Genomic DNA, 26,939 nt, shown 5'->3' on the forward strand with positions numbered 1-26,939 from the left:
TCCTATATAATACTGCTGGTCCCCAGTCCCCACAATAAAGCAGTGTGAGCACAGATATATGCAGCACACTCTGCACAGATATGGAGCGTTTTTCAGGCAGACAACGTATACTGGTGGTCACTGGTCAGCAAAACTCTGCACTGTACTCCTCCTATATAATACTGCTGGTCCCCAGTCTCCACAATAAAGCAGTGTGAGCACAGATATATGCAGCACACTGAGCACAGATATGGAGCGTTTTTCAGGCAGACAACGTATAATACTGGTGGTCACTGGTCAGCAAAACTCTGCACTGTACTCCTCCTATAATACTACTGTTTGTCCCCAGAATAAAGATACTTGCACTTCAGCCCCCTGAAACAAAGTGAGAGGACGCCAGCCACGTCCTCTCACTATCATTTCCAATGCACGAGTGAAAAATGGCGGCGACGCGCGGCTCCTTATATAGAATCCGAATCTCGCGAGAATCCGACAGCGGGATGATGACGTTCGGGCGCGCTCGGGTTAACCGAGCAAGGCGGGAGGATCCGAGTCTGCCTTGGACCCGTGTAAAAATGGTGAAGTTCGGGGGGTACGGATTCCGAGGAACCAAACCCGCTCATCACTAGTTCTGGTACATCAGGGCTCCCCGCTGTATATTCACATAAACGTACTCTTGCACAGATCATGCAGGATGATACCGATACCGACTCTGATACTGCAGACAGTGACGGGGATGTGTTGCGGGGGGCAGCATCTCTTGCAAAAGGGGTGCAGTTGATGATAGAGGCTATTAGCTATGTGTTGAATATTGCTGATACAACAACCGAGCAGGTTGAGGAGGCTTACTTCTCTGAAAATAAGAAAGCCTCGCTAACCTTCCCTGCGTCAAAGGAATTAAATGCTATTTTTGAAAAGGCTTGGGAAAACCCGGATAAAAAATTCCAGATACCTAAAAGGGTTCTGGTAGCATTTGCTTTCCCGGTAGAAGATAGGAAAAAATGGGAAAACCCGCCTATTATTGACGCATCAGTATCCAGACTCCCAAAAAAAGGTGGTTTTACCTGTTCCAGGATCTACCGCCTTGAAAGAGCTGGCTGATCGTAAAATTGAAAATACGCTCAAATCCATGTACACGGCTTCTGGGGCAATACAACGTCCCACTATTGCCAGTGCTTAGATTGCCAAAGCTATAGTAAAGTGGTCAGGCACATTACTTGAGGACTTGGATACTATGGAGAAATGTGATGTTGAATTGTTTTTACATAACATTCAGGATTCGTCAGGATTTCTGGTAGAATCCATGAAGGACCTGCTGTCACGATCTAGGTAATTCCTTATCAGTATTTACCTTCCAAATGCCTCCTGAGACTGTCCCAGTGTTCCAAGCCTGGATTCCATCTGCACTGTCTGTGTGCAGCACGCTGCATCTCATTGTCTCAAATCTCTTTACTGTGATTCTGGCAGCTTCATGGTTAAAGCTCACATTCAAGTTACAAACAATCTTTCCCTCCAAAAGCTACCATGGGCGCAGCCATGTTTTCCTAATCACATGTTACCTTTCAGCCTATCAGCTGCACTCTGCTCTCAGCCTGATTACACAGCAGCTGCACTCTGGTCTCTGGTTAATCAGCCAGCCAATCCCTGCTTCCCAGCAGGTATAAATATCCTGTTCCTGGGGTGGAAAGATGTCAGTGCTTCAATTGTCTTCAGTGATTCCAGTGTGCAGTTCTCCCATGGACTTTCTCTGCAGTACAGCCTGACTCCCTGGTGATTATACTCTGCAGTGTAACCCGACACTCCAGTGATTAACCCTCTACAGTCTACCCTGATTCACCTGTGTCTGAACTCCGGCTTCCCAGCAGCCATTCTCCAGCGATCCCCAGCATCACTTCATGCTTCACCTGTGCTTCTAAGTACAATAGTGCATTTCTATCTGCGAACCCCAGCTTCACTCAAAGCTTACCAACGATCCCAAAGTAACCATCGGTGTTTCGTCATCGATTCCAAGTCACTATCGGTGTTCCGTCATCGATCCCAAGTATTTCTCTGAACTGTGTTTCCTATTACCAGTACCAAGTCATCAGTATTCCTCTGAACTGTGTTTAATAAAACCTTTGAACTTTCCCTTGTTGTCGTGGTCACGCCTTTGTGCATTTGTTATAAAGGTTCCCTGCATGTCCAAGAACCCTGTACTGCCTCCCAGGTACACATATACCTCAGCCCCTACAACTGAGGCTTCCCCCTGGTCAGCACCAGCCCTCAGTTGTGACACCTGGGTTCCATGGCTGCGGGGATTTCCTCCATGTCAGTATCAGCTCGTCGAGGACTGTTGTTGCGCCAGTGGTCTGCCGACGCGGAATCCAGGAGAAGTGTGGAGACCCTACCCTACACAGGTCAGACTCTCTTTGGGGAAGCGTTAGATGCGTGAATCTCCACGGCTATGGCTGGTAAGTCACCTTTTCTTCCCTCATCTACACCTGCTCTGAAGAAACCCTTTTCTTCAGTTATATCACAGCCCTTTCAGTCTAACAAGCCCAGAAAGGCCAAGCTGTCGAACACCTTCTTCCGGGGAAGTCAGCCCAAGTCCAAGAAACCTGCGTCTGCAGGTTCCCAGGAACAGAAACCTGCTTCAGGTATACCAAAGTCCTCGCATGACGGTGGACTGCATGCCCCGGAGGTGGGGCCGGTGGGAGCGAGACTCAGACATTTCAGTCACGTCTGGGTGTCCTCCAGCCTGGACCCCTGGGTGCAAGATATTGTGTCCCAGGGGTACAGGCTGGAATTTCAAAATCTTCCTCCTCACTGATTTTTTCAGATCAGGCTTACCAGCTCTGCTGGCAGACAGGACTGTCCTGCAAGAAGCAGTCCAGTAGTTGGTGGAGGCACAGGTCATTGTGCCAGTACCGCCTCATATGCAAAACAAGGCTTACTATTTGAACCTTTTCGTGGTACCGAAACCGGATGGTTCGGTCAGGCCCATTCTGAACTTAAAATCACTAAACCCCTTTCTGAGGGAGTTCAAGTTCAAAATGGAGTCTCTAAGGGCAGTGATATCAGGTCTGGAGGAGGGGGAATTCCTAGTATCCCTGGATATCAAGGATGCGTACCTCCACATTCGGATTTGGCTGCCGCATCAAGCTTATCTTCGATTCGCACTGTCGGACTGTCATTTTCAGTTCCAGGCCCTCCCATTCGGACTCTCCACAGCGCCGAGGGTATTCACCAAGGTGATGGTGGAAATTATGATTCTCCTCCGCAGACAGGGAGTGAACATAATTCCGTATCTGGATGATCTGTTGATAAAGGCATCGTCCAAAGAGAAGCTGTTATGGTCCATAGCACTCATGACCCAGCTTCTCAGGGAACATGGTTGGATCCTGAATCTTCCAAAATCACATTTGGAACCAACCAGGAGGTTGTCCTTTCTGGGAATGATCCTCGGCACGGAGGTGCAGAGGGTATTTCTTCCAGAGGATAAGGCGTTGGTGATTCAAACGATGGTCCGGGATGTCCTGAAGCCAGCCCGGGTGTCAGTTCATCAGTGCATTTGCCTTCTGGGGAAGATGGTGGCCTCTTACGAGGCTCTACAGTACGGGAGGTTTCACGCTCAGTCCTTCCAACTGGATCTCCAGGAGAAGTGGTCGGGATCCCATCTACACATGCACCAGAGAATACGTCTGTCGCCAAAGGCCAGGAATTCACTCCTCTGGTGGCTGCAATTACCTCACCTTCTGGAGGGCCGCAGGTTCGGGATTCAGGACTGGATCCTTCTAACCATGGATGCAAGTCTCCAGGGCTGGGGCTCAGTCACTCAATGGGTAACCTTCCAGGAAAGGTGGTCAAGCCTGGAAGCCGGCCTGCCGATAAACATTCTGGAACTAAGAGACGTCTACAACGGTCTTCTCCAAGCAGCCCATCTTCTGAGAAGTCGGGCCATTCAAGTGCAGTCGGACAATGTGACAACAGTGGCTTACATAAACCGACAGGGTGGAATGAAGAGCAGAGCTGCAATGGCAGAGGTAACAAGAATCATCCTCTGGGCAGAAAAACACACGTTGGCGCTGTCCGCATTCTTCATTCCGGGAGTAGACAACTGGGAAGCGGACTTCCTCAGCAGACACGATCTCCATCCAGGGGAGTGGGGTCTCCATCCAGAGGTGTTCAAGGAGGTAACAGATCTTTGGGGCGTACCCCAGATCGACATGATGGCCTCTCATCTCAACAAGAAGCTTCGGTGGTATTGTTCCAGGTTGAGGGACCCGCAAGCAGTGGCGGTGGACGCCCTAGTGACTCTGTGGGTGTTCCAGTCGGTGTATCTGTTTCCTCCACTTCCAGTCATCCCAAGAGTTCTAAAGCTCATAAGGAGAACAAGGGTTCAAGCGATCCTCATTGCTCCAGACTGGCCAAGAAGGACTTGTTACGCGGATCTTCTGGATCTACTGCAAGAAGAGCCGAGGCCTCTTCCTCTTCGGGAGGACCTGCTGCAGCAGGGGCCGTTCACCTATCAAGACTTAACGCGGCTACGTTTGACGGCATGGAGGTTGAACGCCTGATACTAGCTCAAAAGGGCATTCCAAACAAGGTTATTCCTACGCTGGTACAGGCTAGGAAAGTAGTAACGTCTAAGCATTATCATCGAATTTGGAAAAAATATGTATCTTGGTGTGAGTCCAAGAAATTTCCTGTGGTGGAGTTTCAACTAGGACGGTTTCTCCTCTTCCTACAAGCCGGTGTGGATATGGGCCTGAAGTTTGGATCTGTGAAGGTCCAGATTTCATCCCTATCCAATTTCTTCCAAAAACAATTGGCTGCCCTCCCTGAGGTTCAGACCTTTTTGAAGGGAGTTCTGCACATCCAACCTCCCTTTGTACCACCTACGCCGCCTTAGGACCTTAACGTGGTGTTGCAGTCCCTCCAATCAGACTGGTTCGAGCCTCTACAGCAGGTTGAGGTCAAATTTCTTACGTGGAAGGCTGTCATTTGTTGGCCTTAGCTTCTGCTAGATGTGTGTCGGAGTTGGGGGCTTTGTCCTGTATAAGCCCATACTTGATCTTTCATGAAGATAGGGCTGAACTCCGGACACGTCAGCAGTTTCTTCCGAAGGTTGTGTCGGCATTCATATCAACCAACCTATTGTGGTGCCAGTGGCTACTGACTCCTCAATTTCATCAAAGTCCTTGGATGTTGTAAGGGCTCTGAAAATCTATGTGAGGAGGACTGCTTGTCACAGAAAATCGGACTCTGTTTGTCCTGTATAATCCCAAGAAAATTGGGTGTCCTGCTTCTAAGCAGATGATCTCTCGCTGGATCAGGTTTACTATCCAGCATGCATATTCTACGGCAGGTTTGCCATGTCCTACGTCTGTCAAGGCCCACTCTACTTGTAAGGTGGGGTCTTCTTGGGCGTCTGCTCGGGGTGTCTCGGCGTTACAACTTTGCCGAGCTGCAACTTGGTCTGGGTCGAACACGTTTGCAAAGTTCTACAAGTTCGATACTTTGGCCTCTGAAGAGCTGAAGTTCAGTCAATCAGTTCTGCAGGAGCCTCCGCGCTCTCCCTCCCGTTCTGGGAGCTTTGGTACATCCCCATGGTACTAATGTAGACCCCAGCATCCTCTAGGACGTAAGAGAAAATAGGATTTTGGTTACCTACCGGTAAAACCATTTCTTCTAGTCCGTAGAGGATGCTGGGCGCCCGCCCAGCGCTTTGTTTTCCTGCTTTCATTATTTGGTTCAGTACAACTTCGTTTTAGTTGAGTACTGTTACTTGGTAAGTAATGTTTCAGCGGTTGCTGAGTTTTCAAGCTAAGTTAGCTTGATGTGCCTTGTATGTGTGAGCTGGTGTGAATCTCGCCACTATCTGTGTTAAATCCTTCTCTCAAAGTTGTCCGTCTCCTCGGGCACAGTTTCTAGACTGAGTCTGATAGGAGGGGCATAGAGGGAGGAGCCAGCCCACACTCTCAAACTCTTAAAGTGCCAATGGCTCCTGGTGGACCCGTCTATACCCCATGGTACTAATGTGGACCCCAGCATCCTCTACGGACTACGAGAAAAGGATTTACCGGTAGTTAACCAAAATCCTACTTTTTCTACTGTAGTCACAGAGAGGCTATTATATTCTCAGTATATGTAGGCTGCTGCTGTCTGCAATGCTTTAATTAATGTCTCTATCAAGAAGGGCTTGTTACGCGGATCTTCTGGATCTACTGCAAGAAGAGCCGAGGCCTCTTCCTCTTCGGGAGGACCTGCTGCAGCAGGGGCCGTTCACCTATCAAGGCTTAATGCGGCTACGTTTGACGGCATGGAGGTTGAACGCCTGATACCAGCTCAAAAGGGCATTCCAAACAAGGTTATTCCTACTCTGATACAGGCTAGGAAAGTAGTAATGTCTAAGTATTATCATCGAATTTGGAAAAAATATGTATCTTGGTGTGAGTCCAAGAAATTTCCTGTGGTGGAGTTTCAACTAGGACGGTTTCTCCTCTTCCTACAAGCCGGTGTGGATATGGGCCTGAAGTTTGGATCTGTGAAGGTCCAGATTTCATGCCTATCCATTTTCTTCCAAAAACAATTGGCTGCCCTCCCTGAGGTTCAGACCTTTTTGAAGGGAGTTCTGCACATCCAACCTCCCTTTGTACCACCTACGGCGCCTTGGGACCTTAACGTGGTGTTGCAGTTCCTCCAATCGGACTGGTTCGAGCCTCTACAGCAGGTTGAGGTCAAATTTCTTACGTGGAAGGCTGTCACTTGTTGGCCTTAGCTTCTGCTAGACGTGTGTCGGAGTTGGGGGCTTTGTCCTGTATAAGCCCATACTTGATCTTTCATGAAGATAGGGCTGAACTCCGGACACGTCAGCAGTTTCTTCCGAAGGTTGTGTCAGCATTTCATATCAACCAACCTATTGTGGTGCCAGTGGCTACTGGCTCTTCAATTTCATCAAAGTCCTTGGATTTTGTAAGGGCTCTGAAAATCTATGTGAAGAGGACTGATTGTCACAGAAAATCGGACTCTCTGTTTGTCCTGTATAATCCCAAGAAAATTGGGTGTCCTGCTTCTAAGCAGATGATCTCTCGCTGGATCAGGTTTACTATCCAGCATGCGTATTCTACGGCAGGTTTGCCATGTCCTACGTCTGTCAAGGCCCACTCTACTTGTAAGGTGGGGTCTTCCTGGGCGTCTGCTCTGGGTGGCTAGGCGTTACAACTTTGTCGAGCTGCAACTTGGTCTGGGTCAAACACGTTTGCAAAGTTCTACAAGTTCGATACTTTGGCCTCTGAAGAGCTGAAGTTCAGTCAATCAGTTCTGCAGGAGCTCCGCGCTCTCCCTCCCGTTCTGGGAGCTTTGGTACATCGCCGTGGTACGAATGTGGACCCCAGCATCCTCTAGGACGTAAGAGAAAATAGGATTTTGGTTACCTACCGCTAAATCCTTTTCTTCTAGTCCGTAGAGGATGCTGGGCGCCCGCCCAGCGCTTTGTTTTCCTGCTTTCATTATTTGGTTCAGTACAACTTCGTTTTAGTTGAGTACTGTTACTTGGTAAGTAATGTTTCAGCGGTTGCTGAGTTTTCAAGCTAAGTTAGCTTGATGTGCCTTGTATGTGTGAGCTGGTGTGAATCTCGCCACTATCTGTGTTAAATCCTTCTCTCGAAGTTGTACGTCTCCTCGGGCACAGTTTCTAGACTGAGTCTGATAGGAGGGGCATAGAGGGAGGAGCCAGCCCACACTCTCAAACTCTTAAAGTGCCAATGGCTCCTGGTGGATCCGTCTATACCCCATGGTACTAATGGTACCCCATGGTACCAGCATCCTCTACGGACTACGAGAAAAGGATTTACCGGTAGTTAACCAAAATCCTACTTTTTCTACTGTAGTCACAGAGAGGCTATTATATTCTCAGTATATGTAGGCTGCTGCTGTCTGCAATGCTTTAATTAATTTCTCTATCATGCTTAACTTAAATTACCACAACTAGACTTTCCAAGGGCTTAATAGTTCAGTTATTCTCAAAATTGTAAGTCAATTGTCTCTTGATAGAGCTTATAGAAACAGATTAACCACTTTTACTCTGCTAACTCCTATCTCAGTCCTGTGTGAGTGCAGCCTGGAGGGTAGTGCGCTCTATTAAAGAAAATCACTGCAGGCCATGAACAATTACTGTTGTATTTACTGTCCCCTGGTTTATGTATTATTGTTTAGGTAAAGGAAATCCAGCCTCTTTTCTCACTAGCCACACCCCAACTGGGAGGCCCCGTCTGCAAGGCCATCCTCTAAAGAAGGCTAGCCCCTGACATTAAGTCACTGCCTCCAGAGCCTTAATGCAGTCTCCATCACCAGGTCTTTGAGATGGGACTCCGCCAGCATTAAAACATGTCACTCATTTCAGTGGTTACCTCAGGACAAACCACTGATAGTCAGTGCCTGCTCTAAATTACATCCTGGGCCTTATGCAGCTCTGCTCTGACTAACTGCCACTCACTTCCAACTGTCACTGACCTCACCACCTGACACTGGTTATGTGACCTGTTCCCACAGCTGCCAAGGCTGCTGAGAATTTAGTGTCTGTCGTAATACCTTGCTTAGCAATATGGGACACACTCTTCCCTAGTCTCATGAGTCTTTCTCCTTTTGGGGAGAGCCAAAGAATTTGGTTCCCAATAGGACGCTTTGGCCGACCCTGGAGAGAAAGGGGCAACCTTGAGCATTGCAGCAGAGGAGCCCTAAGGGTTGTTTTTTTTACTCATTTTTCAGGGATTCGAAGTGTCCTCATAGCCTTGGTGAAGGGGGACCTGAAGATTTCCTTTACTCCTCAAAGGGGCCTTTTGGTTCTCAAAGGGTTCTTCTCCTTTTGGAGAGGGTCAGAAGTCCCAAGTTCCCAGCATGGTTTTTGCACTGCACTGGGTAAATGAAGCATGCACCTCAGGCTTCAAGCAAAAAAATAAAATAAAATACTCTCTGGCAAATTTCTGGGGGAGGGGCTGCTGCCATGGCTACACAGCACACTACACATCTGGCCAGAGCCGGCCCTAACTAATATGATGCCCTAGGCAAGATTTTGGCTGGTGCCCCCTAGCACCGCCGCTAGTTCTGCAGGATATGCCTGGCATGAGTCAGCTGGCAGCTCTGCTAACATCGGGCGCCTTTTGTTTAAGAAAATGCATTTTATTTATATGACTAGGATGCACAAGCAGCTTCTGCTGATTAAAATGATATGCAGCATGCCTATATCCTGTGTGCGACTGCGGCTGTATCTGCATACGAAATGCTACATTACAGTGATTTCCAGGAATACACTGCAATGTAGCATTTCGTATGCAGATACAGCCGCAGTCACACACAGAATATAGGCATGCCACATATCATTTTAATCAGCAGAAGCTGCTGGTGCCCCTAAGCATAACAAATGCCCTAGGCATTTGGCTAGTTTGCCTATGCCTAAGGTCGGCTCTGCATCTGGTGCTGCATATGTTGGGCCACTTCTACAAATTTTTCTAGGGCCACTTTTTGATACCAATCTGCCCCTGTAAAAGAGGCATATGAGGCATAAACGGATGGGAAGAAGAGTGTGTGAGGGAAAAGCTGGTGGGAAGAGGGATATTTGAGGGAAAAGATGAGGGGCATGTGAAGGTAAAGATAGAAAGCACATATAGGTTAAATACTGTATATAGGCCCTCATTCAGCTTCAGTTGTAGTTTTGCTATTTTTGCAAAACTGCAACTGGCTGCAATCGCATGCTGGAGGCCTCCCAGCACAGGGCAAGGCCACACGGCATGCAAATACCCGGCAGCAATGTGATTGCAATGTAATGGCAATCGCATCACTGATTTGTGGCTGCGAAGGCAGGGCATGGCTATCATTTCCTGGTAGCATCAGCCGCGTGGGATGTCACACGGCCGCCCCAAACCCATCCCCATTTTTGTTTCCACAGCCGCCCAACACCGTGTCACCGCCCCCACAATGCTGCTTCGTCACCCCGTACCATCCCGCAATGGCGTTTGCATAACTGAGATGAGATCGCATCTCCCTGCCTGTGATTTTAGAAATACTGTATAATATTTGGGGTGCTAATCAGCTATTGAACCTATTTTCATTTTAGTTTATCATTCAATGACAATTTGGCAAAATAACACTGTTAGCCACAACACCAACACTTAATCAGTAATAGCAATAAAAGCCCAAGAGGCACTTCAAATCTATCAAAATAAAATACTTACAACTTGAAAACAGCTTTTCTTAGATTTCAAAGTGATATAAAAGGAAAAAGGTTGGTCCACTGTTAAAATAGTAAACCTTGCACACCTGAGTTCACCCCTGAATGCACAGGTTCAGTATGATCTACCGACGGACACAATACTGACGGTCATAATCCCGACAGCCATTGACTGACAGTCAAAATACCGACATCGTCAAAATACCAACATTCATTACGCCGACATGTTCATAATATCGACTTAGGGGTGTATTCAATAGATTAAGGCTGGAAGGGGTTTCCGACCTATTCATTAGCAGGCCGCTTTTTCCGACAAGTCGGGAATTCCAGACTTGCCGGAAAGCTGTTGGAACGCACGAGGCTTGGCAGCTTCAGCCGCCGATCTGTGTGTATTGACGGAAGCAGAGCCAAACCCGACAGGTCGGATTGACATTGCCACCACCTCCTCCATCCACCGAACCATGCTGAAGATCTCTCTTCATCTCGGGACCCTGGTGACTGCGGCAGGGGTGTCACCTGGGGGCCCCCGCTACCCACTGCTGTCACCTGCGTGACACGTGCAGCTGCTCCGCCCTTGCCCGAGTGGCCTGGGATAGGGGGCACCAGTCCCCATATCCCAGGATGTAAGGCAGCTGTTCCGGGCCCGGGGAGGAATAGCCGGTTTGGGTGGCACACGGTGCTGGGGTCAGCAGCAGCATGGAAGATGAGGACGCCCGGACGGCGGGGAACAGCAGCAGCAGCCGCAGTATCGGGGAGGATGAGGACGCCCGGCCGGCACTGGGATCGGGGTGAGCAGCAGCGGCCAAATCCGACAGTTGGATTTGGCAGTTTATTGAATAGTGCATTGTTGGATCCTTTCCGACAATGCTTGTCGGAAAGGATCCAACACTTATTGAATATACCCCTTAGTCAGAATATCGACATTTGAAATCCTGCAGTTTCAAAATACCAACATGAGTTTTTCTGGGGGGTTTTGGTGTCAATGTGGACACCATGCTTTTTGTGGTGTCAATGTGGACAGCTCGCTGCGCTCGCCATGCTTCGAGCACGGTGCCTCGCTGCGCTCGGCATACTATTATATTCCTCCTCCAGGTCCACTGGGATGGTAGAGTATGCACAAGTCCATTTTTGGGCAAAAATTCCTTAAAAACGCATGTCAGCATTTTGACATGTTGGCATTTCAAATGTTGGTATTCTGGCTATGTTGGCATTTTGAACACGTCGGTACAATGAATGTCGGTATTTTGACAGTGTTGGTATTGTGACTATCAGTCTATCAATGACTATCAATGGCTGTCGGGATTATGATCGTCGGTATTGTGTCCGTCGGTAAATCAACCGCTACCCGAATGTACAGCTATAACAGTCTGCAATAGGATCTTTGATTCTAACAGAAAATTAATATTGTACAATAAAGCTTTGCTGCACATGGGCTTGAAGTAATTCAGTAATGCAAGTTACTATACTATAGGGTATGTCTATGTGGAGAGTATTTAACACTTGGGGGGGGGGGATTTATCAAAGTTTGGAGAGAGATAACATTGTGAGAGATAAAGTACCAACCAGCTCCTATCATTTTTCAAACACAGCCTGTAAAATATAAGGTAAGCTGATTGACTAGTACTTTCTCCCTCACAATTTTATCTCTCACCGAGCTTTGGTACATACCCCCCTTGAACTTGTTTTTTTTTTTTTTTTGAGAGACATGCCAGATACAGTACGTGAGTATAACGAGGAATAACTTATTTATCATGCTCCTAGATGCAGTTTTATGGAAAAAAGTATGTTGTTGTTTTTTTAAAATTACAACATTTGGACCTTAGTAATATTTGTTTTGCATTTATGGTCAAGAAAATATGAGAAAACAACAAACATTCTCAATTTACCTTCTTTTGCAGTACACAGTGGAAAATGAATATGAACATTCCCTGAAGACAATTAAAAATAGTGAACAGATAAGCCATGATGACAGTACTTTCATTAATATACATAAGTCCAAAAGCCCAGGTCAGTCCCAACAGGCAGAGAAGTGCTATTGCACCTATAACCCAAGATCTGTAAAAACAATAACCAAAAATACATTGTGGTCAGTATTTGTTCCATCCACATCTATATTTTCATATGACACAACTTAATAGCATGTTTTTTTTGTGATTTAAACAAACAGAATATACTTGAGAGAGGGGACAATTTTTAGTTTTACTTAAATTTAAAAACAACACAATAAACAACATTTTTTGCAAATAATAAAAATAACTGTCAGCTAACCTACTAAAAAAATTATGTATACTGTTATCTGGTCTTTATATACATAAGTACCACTGTCATCTATGCTTTGTTTTTTGACTGATTGCTAACTGCTATTATGACCAGTTGTAATTATCAGAGCTCTTTAGTGTACTACAAAGAAAATATGGACCCACTGTTTATTTGTTTTTGCAACTGCATGCTTGCCCTCCTAATGCTTTGTAAGGCATCCATCATTTTCCCAGTCCTGCAGAAATGCAACTAGCTTTGAGAGATTCTGGATTCATCTGATAGAGCATGATTCAAAGTATAACCTATCATTGCTTTTGTATTACCCTCTTTATCACATGTGTGCTGGCCATACTTACCTACATTCCCCTTCCCCCACCCCCATAGGCATACACTCCCACACATGCATCAGTCTCCCCCTTCAGGCGCATTTTAACAGAGCAGGGGGCCCCTGTGCAGACTTCGGGTGGGCCCCCTCCTCTGTATGGTGCACCAGTCTCCGACAAAGTGCCGGAGTCCACTGCGCATGCGCAGGTCTCTGGAAACATGGCGCCTGCCATGTTCTGGAGACCTAAATCACTACTGCGTATGTGCAGAGGCTAATTTGGCTACAATTTTCACTGCCGTTGCAGTGCCGGAGAGGTAAATATTAAAACATGGGTGCAGTGTGTGGGGCCCCCCTGGACCCAGGGGCCTGTGTGTACCAGCACACATTGCACCCATTATAGAAATGCCAATGGTCCTAAGAGTGCCACAGAAATTTTGCTTATACTACCTGTCATCCCACTAAGGGCACAACTGTGCAGTATTTTGGACACCAACCATGACTTATAAATAGATACTGTAGATATAGATAGAAACATACACATATGTATAGTATATACTGTATATACATATGTACTGTATATACTGTATATAGATGGATATTACACACACATACAGCTATCTATCTATATAGATATGCCTATATACATAGGAATACCTCTCTCTCTCTTTATCTCTCTCTCTCTCTCTCTCTCTCTCTCTCTCTATATATATATATATATATATATATACACACATACACATATACACCACTGACTCATATATAAATACAACTGACTTATCACTAAATCTCCTGAACCATAAAGACTAGGAACTTGAAATTTGGACAGCAGCTTGCTTTTGTGACGTAGGGACCAACTAAGGGATTTTTCAAAATTCCACCAACAGAGGAGAGTTAAGACAGCCAGTGCTATAAAGAATGAATGGTGCCAGAAATACCAGGTCGCGGAGGCGCGAGGTCACAATGCTCTGTTCCTAGACTTCCTTGCCAGTGGCAGTTGCAGAGCGCTTCATTATTCAAATAGGGGAGCCACACCAACTGCCACCCCTAAACACTGTCAAACATCGCTGAGGGTGGTTCCCATATTTGAATAATGAACTGCACTAAAACTAGCACTGGCAAGCAAGACCAGCTTTATGGATCAGAAGATTTTGTTATGAGTCAGTGGCACTTGCTATATATATATATATATATATATATATGTCTCAGATAGAAGTACTTAACCAGCCTTTTTCCAGTCAGGAGAGGATAGTGTCTCAAGTATCAGAAGTTAACTTGTCACTTGAACTAAACATTGCCGAACCTCTCAGAGAGCAATAGGAGGAAAGGAGACATATATATTTTGATTCTTAAATGCATTAACTGTAAGCAACTGCTTATCTGCTGTGTAAAGCGTAACAACAGCTCTGCCAGTGACCTTACGTGTTGTGCAAAAATCTTTACCTTTTTACCTCAAAGGAGGAGCCCTATTGAGAGTGAGAAGCTAAGCAAGGAGACCTAGAGTGCTTTGGAATTGAATCAGCCTATCCCTGCAAACCTTACATATTTAACATACAGTGGGCAGAGCTTGGCCTGTCGTCCCAGCATTGACAGCACTGAGCAGGGAAGAATCAGAGGAGGGACAGGGCAGTGAAGGAGCGGATAATTCTCCTTAGCACCAGCCTTTTGACATTATCAATCCGGGGTAGGCCCACCCGGAGGTGTGACCTGACAAAGACTGGCAGCGGCGGGTGGAGCATACACTGTTGTAAGTCTAATTCGTTTACCTGGAAGTCCTTCTAAAGTAAAGTTATAAGCAAAGATATTGTTAAAGATAAGTTATGTTGATAGAGCTTCACAAAACTGAAATCACCTATTCTTTGGATTCCAATTGAGACTAGTCTCTATATATTTTAGCACAGTCGTTTGCTCTTACATTCAGTGTATTTTATTAAAGCCTCATCTGAGAATGAAAACCATTCCTGTCATCTAAAGATGAAAACTCAATAAACTGAGAATTAACACCTCTGAAGAAGTCGCCACAGACGAAACGCATTGGGTGAAAAAATGTATTATTACATTAACAGAAAGTGAATTGGGCTTGCAAGTCTCTGAATTGTTTATATCTTTCTGAAATATTAAGAAAATGTATATGTCAATGAATTTCTGAATATTTAATTTAAATTTTTAATAAAAAACGTTTTTAAATTGGGTGTATTTGTATATGAGGTTATAATAATTAATCCTCTGTTCACATCCTTAGTAAAAACATCAACTGAATGAAAGCGCTCCTCAAAAAAAACCTTTTTTACATTTGACTTTACGGGCCTATATCGACAAGGGGACTTTCTTTTGGGGTAGCTGCCTAAAGACAGTAATATTTGTCTGAAAATTATTATAATTAATCATTGTGACTAGATCTTACCACATTATATAATATCAGCGCATTAAGGAATCTTAATTTTTTATATATATATATATATATATATACATATACACACACACATACATACGTACGTACGTACGTACATACATACATATAACAACACTAATGGTAATGGATTGACGCATAAATTGTATTTATTTACATAGAGGCAGGCAGCACCCCCACAGTTTCACTCACAGATGACAGTGGCTCTTCTCAACACAGCTTCCAACGACTCAGTGATAATCAGCCCAGATCCACGCCCAACCACCTTAGCAGTTGTCCCTCCCAGTCTCCGCCCCCCACCCAGAGCCTGGCACCAGAGAGAGAGAGAGACTAGCGAAATGATGATGTCATCATCCCATGAGTCTGTAGCTCTCCAGAGGTGGCTGGAAGTCACACAGAGTGACATCTTACACAGCCTAGTGACCGACACCTACAACCCCCCTCCCCTTCCCGGCCTGACTCGATGCCCACCAGCCCGCCTCCTGAGGTATAATATTGATAAAATAGAGAAAAAAAATGACTTTTTTTTTACAGTTGTGCTGTGGCCCGGGTCCCCTGCATTCTTGATCCCAGGTAAACTGTACCTCCCCCTCTCAGCACCACTGCCTGTGACAGGCTCACTTTGCCAGGATGCTGCAATAGATCCCAAACATATAAAATATTAATATATACAATTTGAATGGAGATTCTCTTTAAGCAATAGTATTTTGAGAAGCTGACTTTAATGAAGGGGTTGACTATAAGAACCTAGGTAGCATTCATGTTTCATTATCCTTATACCTACTGTAGCTGCTCCTGCACTGCATGCACAGGTAAAAAGTGGTGAATGGCCAACCACAGGAGCCAATAATAAAGATCCAATATTGGAACAAAACTACTGTATCAATGGTGAGGAAATACTGGAACTTTATCATCACACAGATCATAAGAACTGAAACATTGATAGTTCTGATGTTTCTTCATTAGATTGGCATCCCTACTTTTATATTTCATTATGTGTGTGAACTTTTGAAAGTGCATTAACCTCAGTCATGAAAGACATATCTTTTAAGCCAAGTGTCTTCACCAAATATCAGCTGTCTCCAAGCATCAGTCAGTATCTACCCTTGTTACAGTGATTTCATCTGAAGAGCTCTCCATGTACCAAGCATCATTCTCTATAAATGTGAATAGAGTGATGGAAAGTTCTGGAAATCTCACTGTCTGTGATAGAAAGGAGAAGCTGAGTTTAACTAAATGGATAATTACAAATATATAGAAATGTGCGCCGAGCCAAGTGTTTTGGTTTTTAGTTCTAATTCATCATCAGGATTTGGTTATGCCAAAACTGCCCTCACTGGTTTTGGTTTTGTATTTTGTTTTATTGCTAAAAACAGATAAAAATTTTTGTTCCTACAGTATTATTAACCTCAATAACATCCATTTCCAGTGAATTTTGACCACCTCACAACAATTTAGGCCAAAAGGTTGCATCAAGATGGTTGGCTGACCATACCGTCCAACATTGGGAGAAGAGCAGGAGGGTCACTAACGCTCGTAAAAGGGGACATGGCTTTGTGGGAGTGCCGCAATTGTGAGCCACACCCCCATTTTTATTCACTATGGGGGCATGGCCAGCGCTCAGTGAGCTGCTGGCATGCCAACCCGTCCGTCCATCTCTAGTGAACAGAAGCTGTGCATGCAGTGACAGGAGCCTCCCAACTGCCCCGCCCCACCGCGGGACACTGCGGCCCGCGGGTGGGACAGTCCCAAAAAAACGGGACTTCCCCACGAAAATCGGGACACTTGGGAGGTATGGCTAAATGACAGCAGTGGGCGGCACAAACACGTGGCAGTTCCACTTCAAACATGGCACATCTAGTAAACATGTTATTTATAAGGCATCAGAAGTGATCCGAAGAACCATACATATACGGCAACAGTAGGACAGTAGAGAGGACACAGAACATTGCATTACTTTTTCAGTAACCAAGACATAAACAGAGCACAGTAAAAATTAGCACCACAATTCTCAATAACCAATACAGCTGAGAAGCAAGGTGAGTGAGGGAGTAATCAGTTAAGGGTGGAACCTGTCTCCAATAATGACAGAATTAATAGCAGGAGTAGTGCCAGTGAATGGTTGTGAGCGAGATAAATTCTGGACTAAATGGCCACTGGGGCTAGATGATTGCTATAGAAGAGGGAGGAGGACCCTTATCCTTGGAACTTACAATCTAGGGGAGAAGGGAGACTGAAAGATGACATGAGGGGTGAGCATATGGATGGGGACCTGAGGGCAGGAGGTAGAGATAATTGAGGTTGGAGGGTGGGGTGAGTGACCTGGTGACAAGGTTAAGTGGTGGAAGGGTATGCTTTGAGGAACAGGTGAGTTTCCAATCTGCAACTGAAGCTATGCAGGGTCGTTGAGAGTCTGATTGAGTGAGGAAGCTAATTTCAGTGAAGGGTGGCTGCACAGGCAAAATCTTGGATTCAAGCATGAGATGCAGTAACCAGAGCTGGATTTGGGAGGGGGGGGGGGGGCTGGGGGGTAAGTACCCCGGGCCCCCCACAGACCCGTCACCCACCACAGATCAGATTTCTGATCCGACCTGCGCTCCCAGCTACCCAGTGCACAGCCAGACGGCCGCGGTGCCACAGGCTGTGATGGCTGTCCCGGCTCATGATTCCCCTCTGCATCATCAAAACGCTGGCGCTGCACGCCGCGCAGGGCTGCTGAGTCTGGGCAGCGATAGCAGCTGTCCAATAGCGGCTCGGGTTGTAAAGGGTTACAGGCAGGACAGCTGAGCGACAGCTCAGCTGTCCAATAATCTGTTAAGCAGCAGCCTGCGGCTCAGTCATTGGCTGGGCGCGCAGGCTGCAGGGAACTATGAGGAGGCTTGTGGAGTGAGGGGTTGTGTGGAGTCAGCGCCCAGCGGAGTGTAATCTGTGACTGAAGCCTGACAGCAAAGCAAAAAAACAGTAAGGCTGGCTGTACTTAAAGTTTAGGTTCTGGATTATTTTGTGTGTGTATATATATATATATATATATATATATATATATATATATACATATACACACTGCTCAAAAAAATAAAGGGAACACTTAAACAACACAATGTACCCCCACGTCAATCACACTTCTGTAAAATCAAACTGTCCACTTAAGAAGCAACACTGATTGACAATCAATTTCACATGCTGTTGTGCAAATGGAATAGACAACAGGTGGAAATTATAGGCAATTAGCAAGACACCCGCAATAAAGGAGTTGTTCTGCAGGTGGTGACCACAGACCACTTCTCAGCTCCTATGCTTTCACTCTAGTGGTAGCATGAGACGGAGTCTACAACCCACACAAGTGGCTCAGGTAGTGCAGCTCATCCAGGATGGCACATCAATGCAAGAAGGTTTGCTGTGTCTGTCAGCGTAATGTCCAGAGCATGTAGGCGCTACCAGGAGACAGGCCATTACATCAGGAGACGTGGAAGAGGCCGTAGGAGGGCAACAACCCAGCAGCAGGACCGCTACCTCCGCCTTTGTGCAAGGAGGAACAGGAGGAGCACTGCCAGAGCCCTGCAAAATAACCTCCAGCAAGCCACAAATGTGCATGTGTCTACTCAAACGATCAGAAACAGACTCCATGAGGGTGTTATGAGGGCCCGACGTCCACAGGTGGGGGTTGTGCTTACAGCCCAACACCATGCAGGACGTTTGGCATTTGCCAGAGAACACTAAGATTGGCAAATTCGCTACTGGCGCCCTGTGCTCTTCACAGATGAAAGCAGGTTCTCACTGAGCACATGTGACAGACGTGACAGAGTCTGGAGACGCCAAGGAGAACGTTCTGCTGCCTGCAACATCCTCCAGCATGACCGGTTTGGCAGTGAGTCAGCAATGGTGTGGGTGTGGGGTGGCATTTCTTCGGGGGGCAGCACAGCCCTCCATGTGCTCGCCAGAGGTAGCCTGACTGCCATTAAGTACCGAGATGAGATCCTCAGACCCCTTGTGAGACCATATGCTGGTGTGGTTGGCCCTGGGTTCCTCCTAATGCAAGACAATGCTAGACCTCATGTGGCTGGAGTGTGTTAGCAGTTCCTGCAAGATGAAGGCATTGATGCTATGGACTGGCCCGCCCGTTCCCCAGACCTGAATCCAATTGAGCACATCTGGGACATCATGTCTCGCTCCATCCACCAACGTCACGTTGTACCACAGACTGTCCAGGAATTGGCGGATGCTTTAGTCCAGGTATGGGAGGAGATCCCTCAGGAGACCATCCGCCACCTCATCAGAAGCATGCCCAGGCGTTGTAGGGAGGTCATACAGGCACGTGGAGGCCATACACACTACTGAGCCTCATTTTGACTTGTTTTAAGGACATTACATCAAAGTTGGATCAGCCTGTAGTGTGTTTTTCCACTTTAATTTTAAGTGTGACTCCAAATCCAGACCTCCATGGGTTAATAAATTTGATTTCCACTGATCATTTTTGTGTGATTTTGTTGTCAGCACATTCAACTATGTAAAGAACAAAGTATTTAATAAGAATATTTCATTCATTCAGATCTAGGATGTGTTATTTCAGTAACCAGGGTATAGGAGAGGCGATGGTCATTATCTGACCAGAGAGGGTGGGAAGGAGTATGTAAGGAGATGGCTGGTCATGTAGGGAGCAGTGGAGTTAGAGAGGGCCTTGTATGTGATGGTGAGGAGTTTGAAGAGGGTTCTGTAGGATAATGGGAGCCAATGCAGGTTTTGGTGGAGGATATTGGTGGATGTGGAATGGGTGGAGAGGAAGATGAGTCTATCTGCAGTGTTGAAAACAGATCAGAGGGGAGTGGGATGGGAATGTGGGATCCTAGCGAGGAGAAGAATGCAGTAATCTAAACAGTTCAGAAAAAGGCTAACTGTGGTAAATGAGGGCTATGTCAATATAGTTGTGGCACTGGGGTCGGTGACGCCAATAGTACCCCTGAGCAAGTCAAAAAAGGGTCATGGTCTCAAAAAAAAGGAGCGTGGCCTCTGAGGATGACACCCGGGAGCGTCCCATACCCCCCCTTGTGACACCTGTGCATCATTACATAGTTGTAATACTGGTATAAGATATCAAAGACATACAAGTAGGGTCACAGATAAACTGGACGAAACAAATATGTAGCCCAGAGGTTCCCAAACTGTGTGCCGTGGCTCCCTGGGGTGCCTCGGGACACTTGCAGGGGTGCCCTGGGTTGGTGGTCCAGGACCAATTCAAATTATTCATGGTCAATATAATAGGTAAAACCAGTGGCGTAACTAGAAATTTTTCTCCCCCAAGCCAAAAAATCCTTCGGCGCCCCCCCCCCCCCCCCCCATACCCCCCATAATTGGCACTAGTAAAGGGACAAATATGCGCCTGCCTACGGCGCGCGGCGCCAAAAAGGGTGTGTGGCTTTGTTGAAATGGGCGTGGCTTCGCGTAAAGGGGCGTGGCATTGCAGGAAAAGACAACCTTATACCCCAGTTTTGCAACCTGCACGCCCAGACGTTAGCCACCACAGGAAAGAAAAATAATCCTGATTCATGCCCCTTACATTATTTGTCATTTTTCCTCCTTATAGTAATGCCCAGTATACATTATTCCACATACTGCAATGGCCTTAGCCATTATGCCACACACAATAATGCACATGACACAATATGCACACACTGTAATGCCCCCAACACATTATGCCACACACCGTAATGCCTGCGACACATTATGACAGGAATCGCAATGCCCGTTATACATTATGCTACACACTGCAATGCCCCTGATACATTATAGCACATACAATGTCTGTGACACAGTATGACACACACCACAATGATCCTGAGACATTATACCACATACCACAATGCCCGTGATATAGTATACAACACACCGTAATGCCTGACACATTATGACACACACCGCAATGTCCGTGATACATTATGCCACACACCGTAATGCCCATTACACATTAAGTTCTACAGTAAGGCTTCTAATTACTTTGAAATTACCTGCTCGTTGCCAGGGGTTTCATGCTCTTGGTTCCATGCACGGTGCCAGGGGTTTTCATGCTCAGGGTGTCATGCTCGTTGCCAGGGGTTTCATGCACTGGGTGTCATGCTCGTTGCCAGCGGTTTCATGCTCTTGGTTCCATGCACAGTGCCAGGGGAATTCATGCTCAGGGTGTCATGCTCGTTGCCAGGGTTTTCATGCACTGGGTGTCATGCTCGTTGCCAGGGGTTTCATGCACTGGGTGTCATGCTTGTTGCCAGGGGTTTCATGCTCGTTGCTAGGGGGTAGTGCTTGTTGCTAGGGCCATGCTCCCAGTGCCACATATGCCCCCAGTGCCAGATATTACCCCACAGTGCCAGGTATATGCCCCCAGTGCCAGATATTCCCCCACAGTGCCAGGTACATGCCCCCAGTGCCACATATACCCCCTCCCAGTGCCACATATGCCCCCTCAGTACCTGCTCCCCCCAGTGCCAAATATTCCCCCACAGTGCCACATATGCCCACTCAGTGCCTGCTCCCCCCAGTGCCAGATATTCCCCCACAGTGCCAGGTATATGCCCCCAGTGCCAGATATTCCCCCACAGTGCCACATATGCCCCCTCAGTGCCTGCTCCCTCCAGTGCCAAATATTCCCCCACAGTGCCAGGTATATGCCCCCAGTGCCAGATCTTCCCCCACAGTGCCAGGTATATGCCCCCAGTGCCAGGTATATGCCCCCGGTGCCAGATCTTCCCCCACAGTGCCAGGTATATGCCCCCAGTGCCAGATCTTCCCCCACAGTGCCAGGCATATGCCCCCAGTGCCAGTTCTTCACCCACAGTGCCAGGTATATGCCCCCAGTGCCAGATCTTCCCCCACAGTGCCAGGTATATGCCCCCAGTGCCAGATCTTCCCCCACAGTGCCAGGTATATGCCCCCAGTGCCAGATCTTCCCCCACAGTGCCAGGTATATGCCCCCAGTGCCAGATATTCCCCCACAGTGCCTGCTCCCCCCCCACCCCCCGCTCCTTTGTGTTGGAGGGACACGGAGCGCATAGCGCGCCTCTCCTGTGTCCCTCCTGGCTCTCCTGCCGGTCTAATAAAGGAAGTGCCGGTTCGTGAGCCAATCAGAGCTCACGAACGGCACTTCCTTTATTAGACAGGCCAGGGGAGAGCCAGGGAGGGACACAGGAGAGGCGCGCGATGTGCGCTCCGTGTCCCTCCTTACAGCAGCGGAGGGAAGGAGATCGCAGATTGACATGCGGACGCTCGTCCGCATGTCAATCTGTGCAAAGTCAGTGGCGCCCCCGCAGCCCCTCGCCCCCAAGCCACCGCGAGGACTGCGGGGGCAGTAGTATAGTAACGCCACTGGGTAAAACCAGTGCTGGTGGCTGCCAGTCATAAAATATGTGGCCAAACAGAAGCAAATCTTGTCCCTCACCACACACCTGACCCTAAGGATGACATATAAACGCAATCTACTTAATGTAATATTTCTTTCTAAATTTCGCAATAAGAAATTTTTGGCCTAGGGGTGCCGTGAAAAAAGTTCTGATATTCTAGGGCGCCGTGATTCAAAAAAGTTTGGAAACCACTGATGTAGCCTATAAAATGTGTGCAAATGCACCTAATTTACCATTGTGTACATAGGTATGTAAACACCATGCAGCCGGAGCTCCGAGACTCTGGTTGGTTTTGCCTTGTAAACATTTGCTCCTTTAAAAAAAACATACAAGTTCGTCCGAAGCTCCGAATCTTGCAAGCCATTACATCCGGCCCCCTATTTAGAAGTTTCTCTGTACAAGTTCTCTATGTGTCTAATTAAGGTAATATGTACTTTTATAAGTGTGAATGGCATTCTCACAACAAATATACAACGACAATAAGTAACAAAAATGAATATCATATAGAGGGAGACTTATCAGAGCTTGGAGAGAGATAAAGTGTAAAGAGATATAGTACCAACCAATTAGCTCCTGTCATTTTTTTTTTAAACACAGCCTGTAAAGTGACAGGAGCTGATTTGTTGCTACTTTGGGCCTAATTTAGACCTGATCGCTGTGCTGAAAATTACATTGTACTGTGATCATAGTCGCCGCCCAGGTGGAGTGAAAATTCGCCCCGTGAAAGTACGATTGCTTGTGTATGCTGTGCGAAAATTCCCCTCAGTCAGCGGACAGCTGCAATTCCGTTTGCATCACACTCACCCAGGGCCGTCTTTCCGTATGGGCTCAATGGGCTCTTGCCCAAGGGCCCGAGGAGTATAAGGGCCCTAGGCTGATAGCTGAGGGTCCCCTCTTTCCAGGGGTACCAGATTTTTTAAAATCGGCCATGGGGAACCAGAGATATCCGACCTCAAAGTAGTGGTCCCCATCCAAGCCTGTTAATTGCTCTTCCCAGCCAGATATCTCGGGTTCTGTCTGACTTAGAGTTTTTCTGAGGATATAATCCAAAAGCTGCGACTCTCTCCTTTTGGTGGACACTGGAAGCTTGTCTCTACTATGCCCAGAACCAGAAATATCAGCCTTCAAGCAGCTGGTCCCTGCTTCAGCTCCACACGCCTAATATGCAGTTTTAGGTTTTCATTGGTGAATTGCTCTGGCACCTGAACTCTGAGCCCTAATTCCCCAGTACCTTGTGAAAAGTGGGACTCTCTAGTTTTTTTATCCCGTTCAAAGCTGAGAAATATATTTTCAGGAACTTGAGATATCTGCAGTCAAGCAAGCTGCCCTCCCACCAGAAAATTATAAATATTAAGCCCACTCCACTATCCACCCCTCCCCTACGTATTAAACACCCTCTACCACCCTAAAAGTCATGTACCAGGGCTTCTTCATTCAGCCCAATGCCCCCTTCTACAGTTTAGCCCCATTTGTGCAGTAAAGGAGTAATTAGCAGAAATGACTGCTCCAGGTCCTACATGCTTAGCGGAAGATAGAACACCCCCTACCACCCGCGGGACTTCAAAGCTGCCACTGATAGCACCCCCCACCCCTACCACTGGAGGATGGGTAGGGGGCCCAGTGCATTGCTGTGCCCAGGGGCCTACACTGCTGTTAAGACAGCCCTGCACTCACCATCTAATGTTTTTCCCATTCTGTGCAGTTTGTGCAGTCTATGCGTAGCTCAATACTTACTCCTCCAGTGTGAAGAAATCAGGCTGATCGGGGACAGAGCTAACGTCACACACACACTCCCTGAAAACACTTGGGAACACCAGCGTTTTTCCAGACACTCCCAGAAAATGGCCCGTTACCACCCATGAATGTCCTCTTCCTGTCAATCACCCTGCGAACGGCCATGCAATCAAAATTTTCGTACCATCCTGTCGCTGTTTGGCGATGCGCCTGTACACTGTGGTGCAAATGCATGCGCAGTAGCACGATAATCACCCGCTGTGTGAAAACGCACAGCAGTGATCAAGTCTGAATCGGGCCCTTTATCTCTTTGCACTTCATCTCTACAAGCTTTGATAAATCTGCCCCAAAGAGCCTACTGGACAACCCTACCATAAAGGACTGTTGTCACCAATTCATTTGGTCTGCTGAGCCACACCAAGGGCCATTTGGATATTTATAAAATTCTTCGGTGGCCATACAAAATTTTCAACTTAAAAATTACCCTGCCCCCCAGTAGTAATGCCCCCAGTAGTTATGTCCATTAGAGGTACTAAAAATGGGTTGGCCAATTAAAATGGGACATGATACACATATCCCCCCAATAGTGCAGTGCCAAATACACATATGCCAGTGCAGTGCCAGATACACACAAATACCCCCACAGTGCCAGATACACAAATGCCCCCACAGTGCCAGATACACAAATGCTCCCACAGTGGCAGATATACAAATGCCCCCCACAGTACCAGATACACAAATGCCCCCACAGTGCCAAATACACAAATGCCCCCACAGTGCCAGACCGCTCATCGCTGCTGCAGCTCCGTCCGGCAGCGGCGCGTCTCAGCTGTCGGGTCAGGGCAGGGAGGAGAGCACGGCTATGTCGGGCGGCAGCGTGTAGGACCTCAAACCAGCCGCCGGTTCATGAGCCAATCAGAGCTCGCGGACCGGCAGCGGTGGCTCCTGATTGAGCTTTGATTGGCTCACGAACCGGCGGCCGGTTTGAGATCCTACCCGCCGCTGCCACCGGACATAGTAGCTGCGCTCTCCTCCATGCCCAGACAGCTGAGACACGCAGCCGCCGGACTGAGCGGTGGCGTGTCTCACTGGAAAACAAGCGGGTGGGCTGGAACAAACGGCTTTGCGGGCCTTAGGCTTATACGGCCCACGGGCCGGAGGTTCCCCACCCCTGCTCTACTGCAACACTAGGATTAAGACCAATGGCATCCTGCCTTTGGTATCCACACAAAGAAGTAAAATCTGCAGAGCATTCAGAGATAAAAGTTTTCAACAAGACCAGGCCATTAGGACCCATACTGTAATTCCTAGTCACAACTGTTCCAAATTACAAGAAGTTATAGACCCAATATAGCACATGCGTCCTTAATATAGAGCTAAACCAAGTCTGCACACCTGCTATAAATTCAAATGTAAAAACTGCATCAATCTTCGTGGTCGTTTAAACACAGTGGGTAAACAGAGAGGGGTATCCAATCAAGGTAGGTTGAATGGGAAAATGGAATAGACCTTGATGAGCATGTCCAATAAATTTCTTCCCTGGCTTTGCAATTGAAACAGCTTCAACTAAGAGATTATTGTATATATATTAATGTTTAGTGAGGTATAATCACATGCAGACTTATAACAAGAAATTTATAATAAGAAAAAAATAATCAACATACGCAAATCTGTAGTTTAAGAATGAACTGTATTTCTGGAACATTTTTACATTTTTTCACACAGAAAAACACACATTTGAGTTCCACTGTGTGAAAAAAATGAGTCATCACATGAGACGGATGAGGAAAGGTTGTAGCTAGGCTGCAGCCGTCTCATCCGCTTTTTCTGAATAATTGACACTACTAGGTTTAAACTGAAATGATTTACATTTATGCTTTACTGTACAAGTTGTGCCAGTATCTGGAATACATTTATATCTATGGAACCCACCTGGTTAAATGTAAGAATAATAAAACAACATTTCCAAAGTAAATGTATCACACTGCAGCAATACACAGCAATGAATACAGTGCTGGCAGGAGATTACATGCAGTTTTTTTAACATTTATTTCCAAATGTGCCTGGCACCCTGCTCTCACCACAATAAGACTGTGCATGCTGACACAAAAGAATTGTCACTTCAAAGTTCTTTCATTATTGGACTACAGTACTTCCATTATTATTTATCCCTTTTCTCTGTAAAAAGAGGATGTTGTAGCTTTCTGTTAAAATCTTATGAAAAACATATATCCAGACTGTCTTTATATGATTTATTTCGTAACATTTATTTATATGGTTACAGTATACTCCAAAGTGTTTTATAAATGGGAACATACACAGTAATAAAACAAAATTTGTGCCATAATGTAATACGTAGAAACTCACTGTGATTTGTGAGCTCAGTCTGCGGAATTCAATGGGTATCCAATTATGGATTACCGCGTGTATACGTGCTCCCAATACCCGTGGTATCCAATAAAAGAAACCTGGTCGTAGGAATAATAAAAAATCTATACTTACTGGTCTTTTGGTCTGCTCCAGATGGTCCCCCCAACTCTCGGAGATCTCCCCTCCATCTTTTCACTGGGGAGGGGGCTGCTAGGACTCAAGGGGGCTGCTGATAGGGGAGGTGGCTGCTGGGAGATTAGTAGTTCTCCCTGC

At 46.7% G+C, this 26,939-nt stretch overlaps 1 protein-coding gene across 8 annotated transcripts in view; it reads right to left on the reverse strand.

Annotated features, from left to right (window-relative positions):
* Positions 1-26,939, reverse strand: part of ADGRL3 (adhesion G protein-coupled receptor L3) — a 1,270,535-nt gene that overhangs the window by 296,322 nt on the left and 947,274 nt on the right. For all 8 annotated transcript variants that reach the window (XM_063914936.1, XM_063914945.1, XM_063914955.1 and 5 more), the window contains exon 19: positions 12,073-12,241. In XM_063914936.1, the coding sequence (XP_063771006.1) occupies positions 12,073-12,241 (169 nt within the window). The remainder of the gene's footprint in view (positions 1-12,072; positions 12,242-26,939) is intronic.

Source organism: Pseudophryne corroboree, chromosome 1 (assembly GCF_028390025.1).
Source record: "Pseudophryne corroboree isolate aPseCor3 chromosome 1, aPseCor3.hap2, whole genome shotgun sequence".
In the NCBI taxonomy this organism is placed as follows: Eukaryota; Metazoa; Chordata; class Amphibia; order Anura; family Myobatrachidae; genus Pseudophryne; species Pseudophryne corroboree.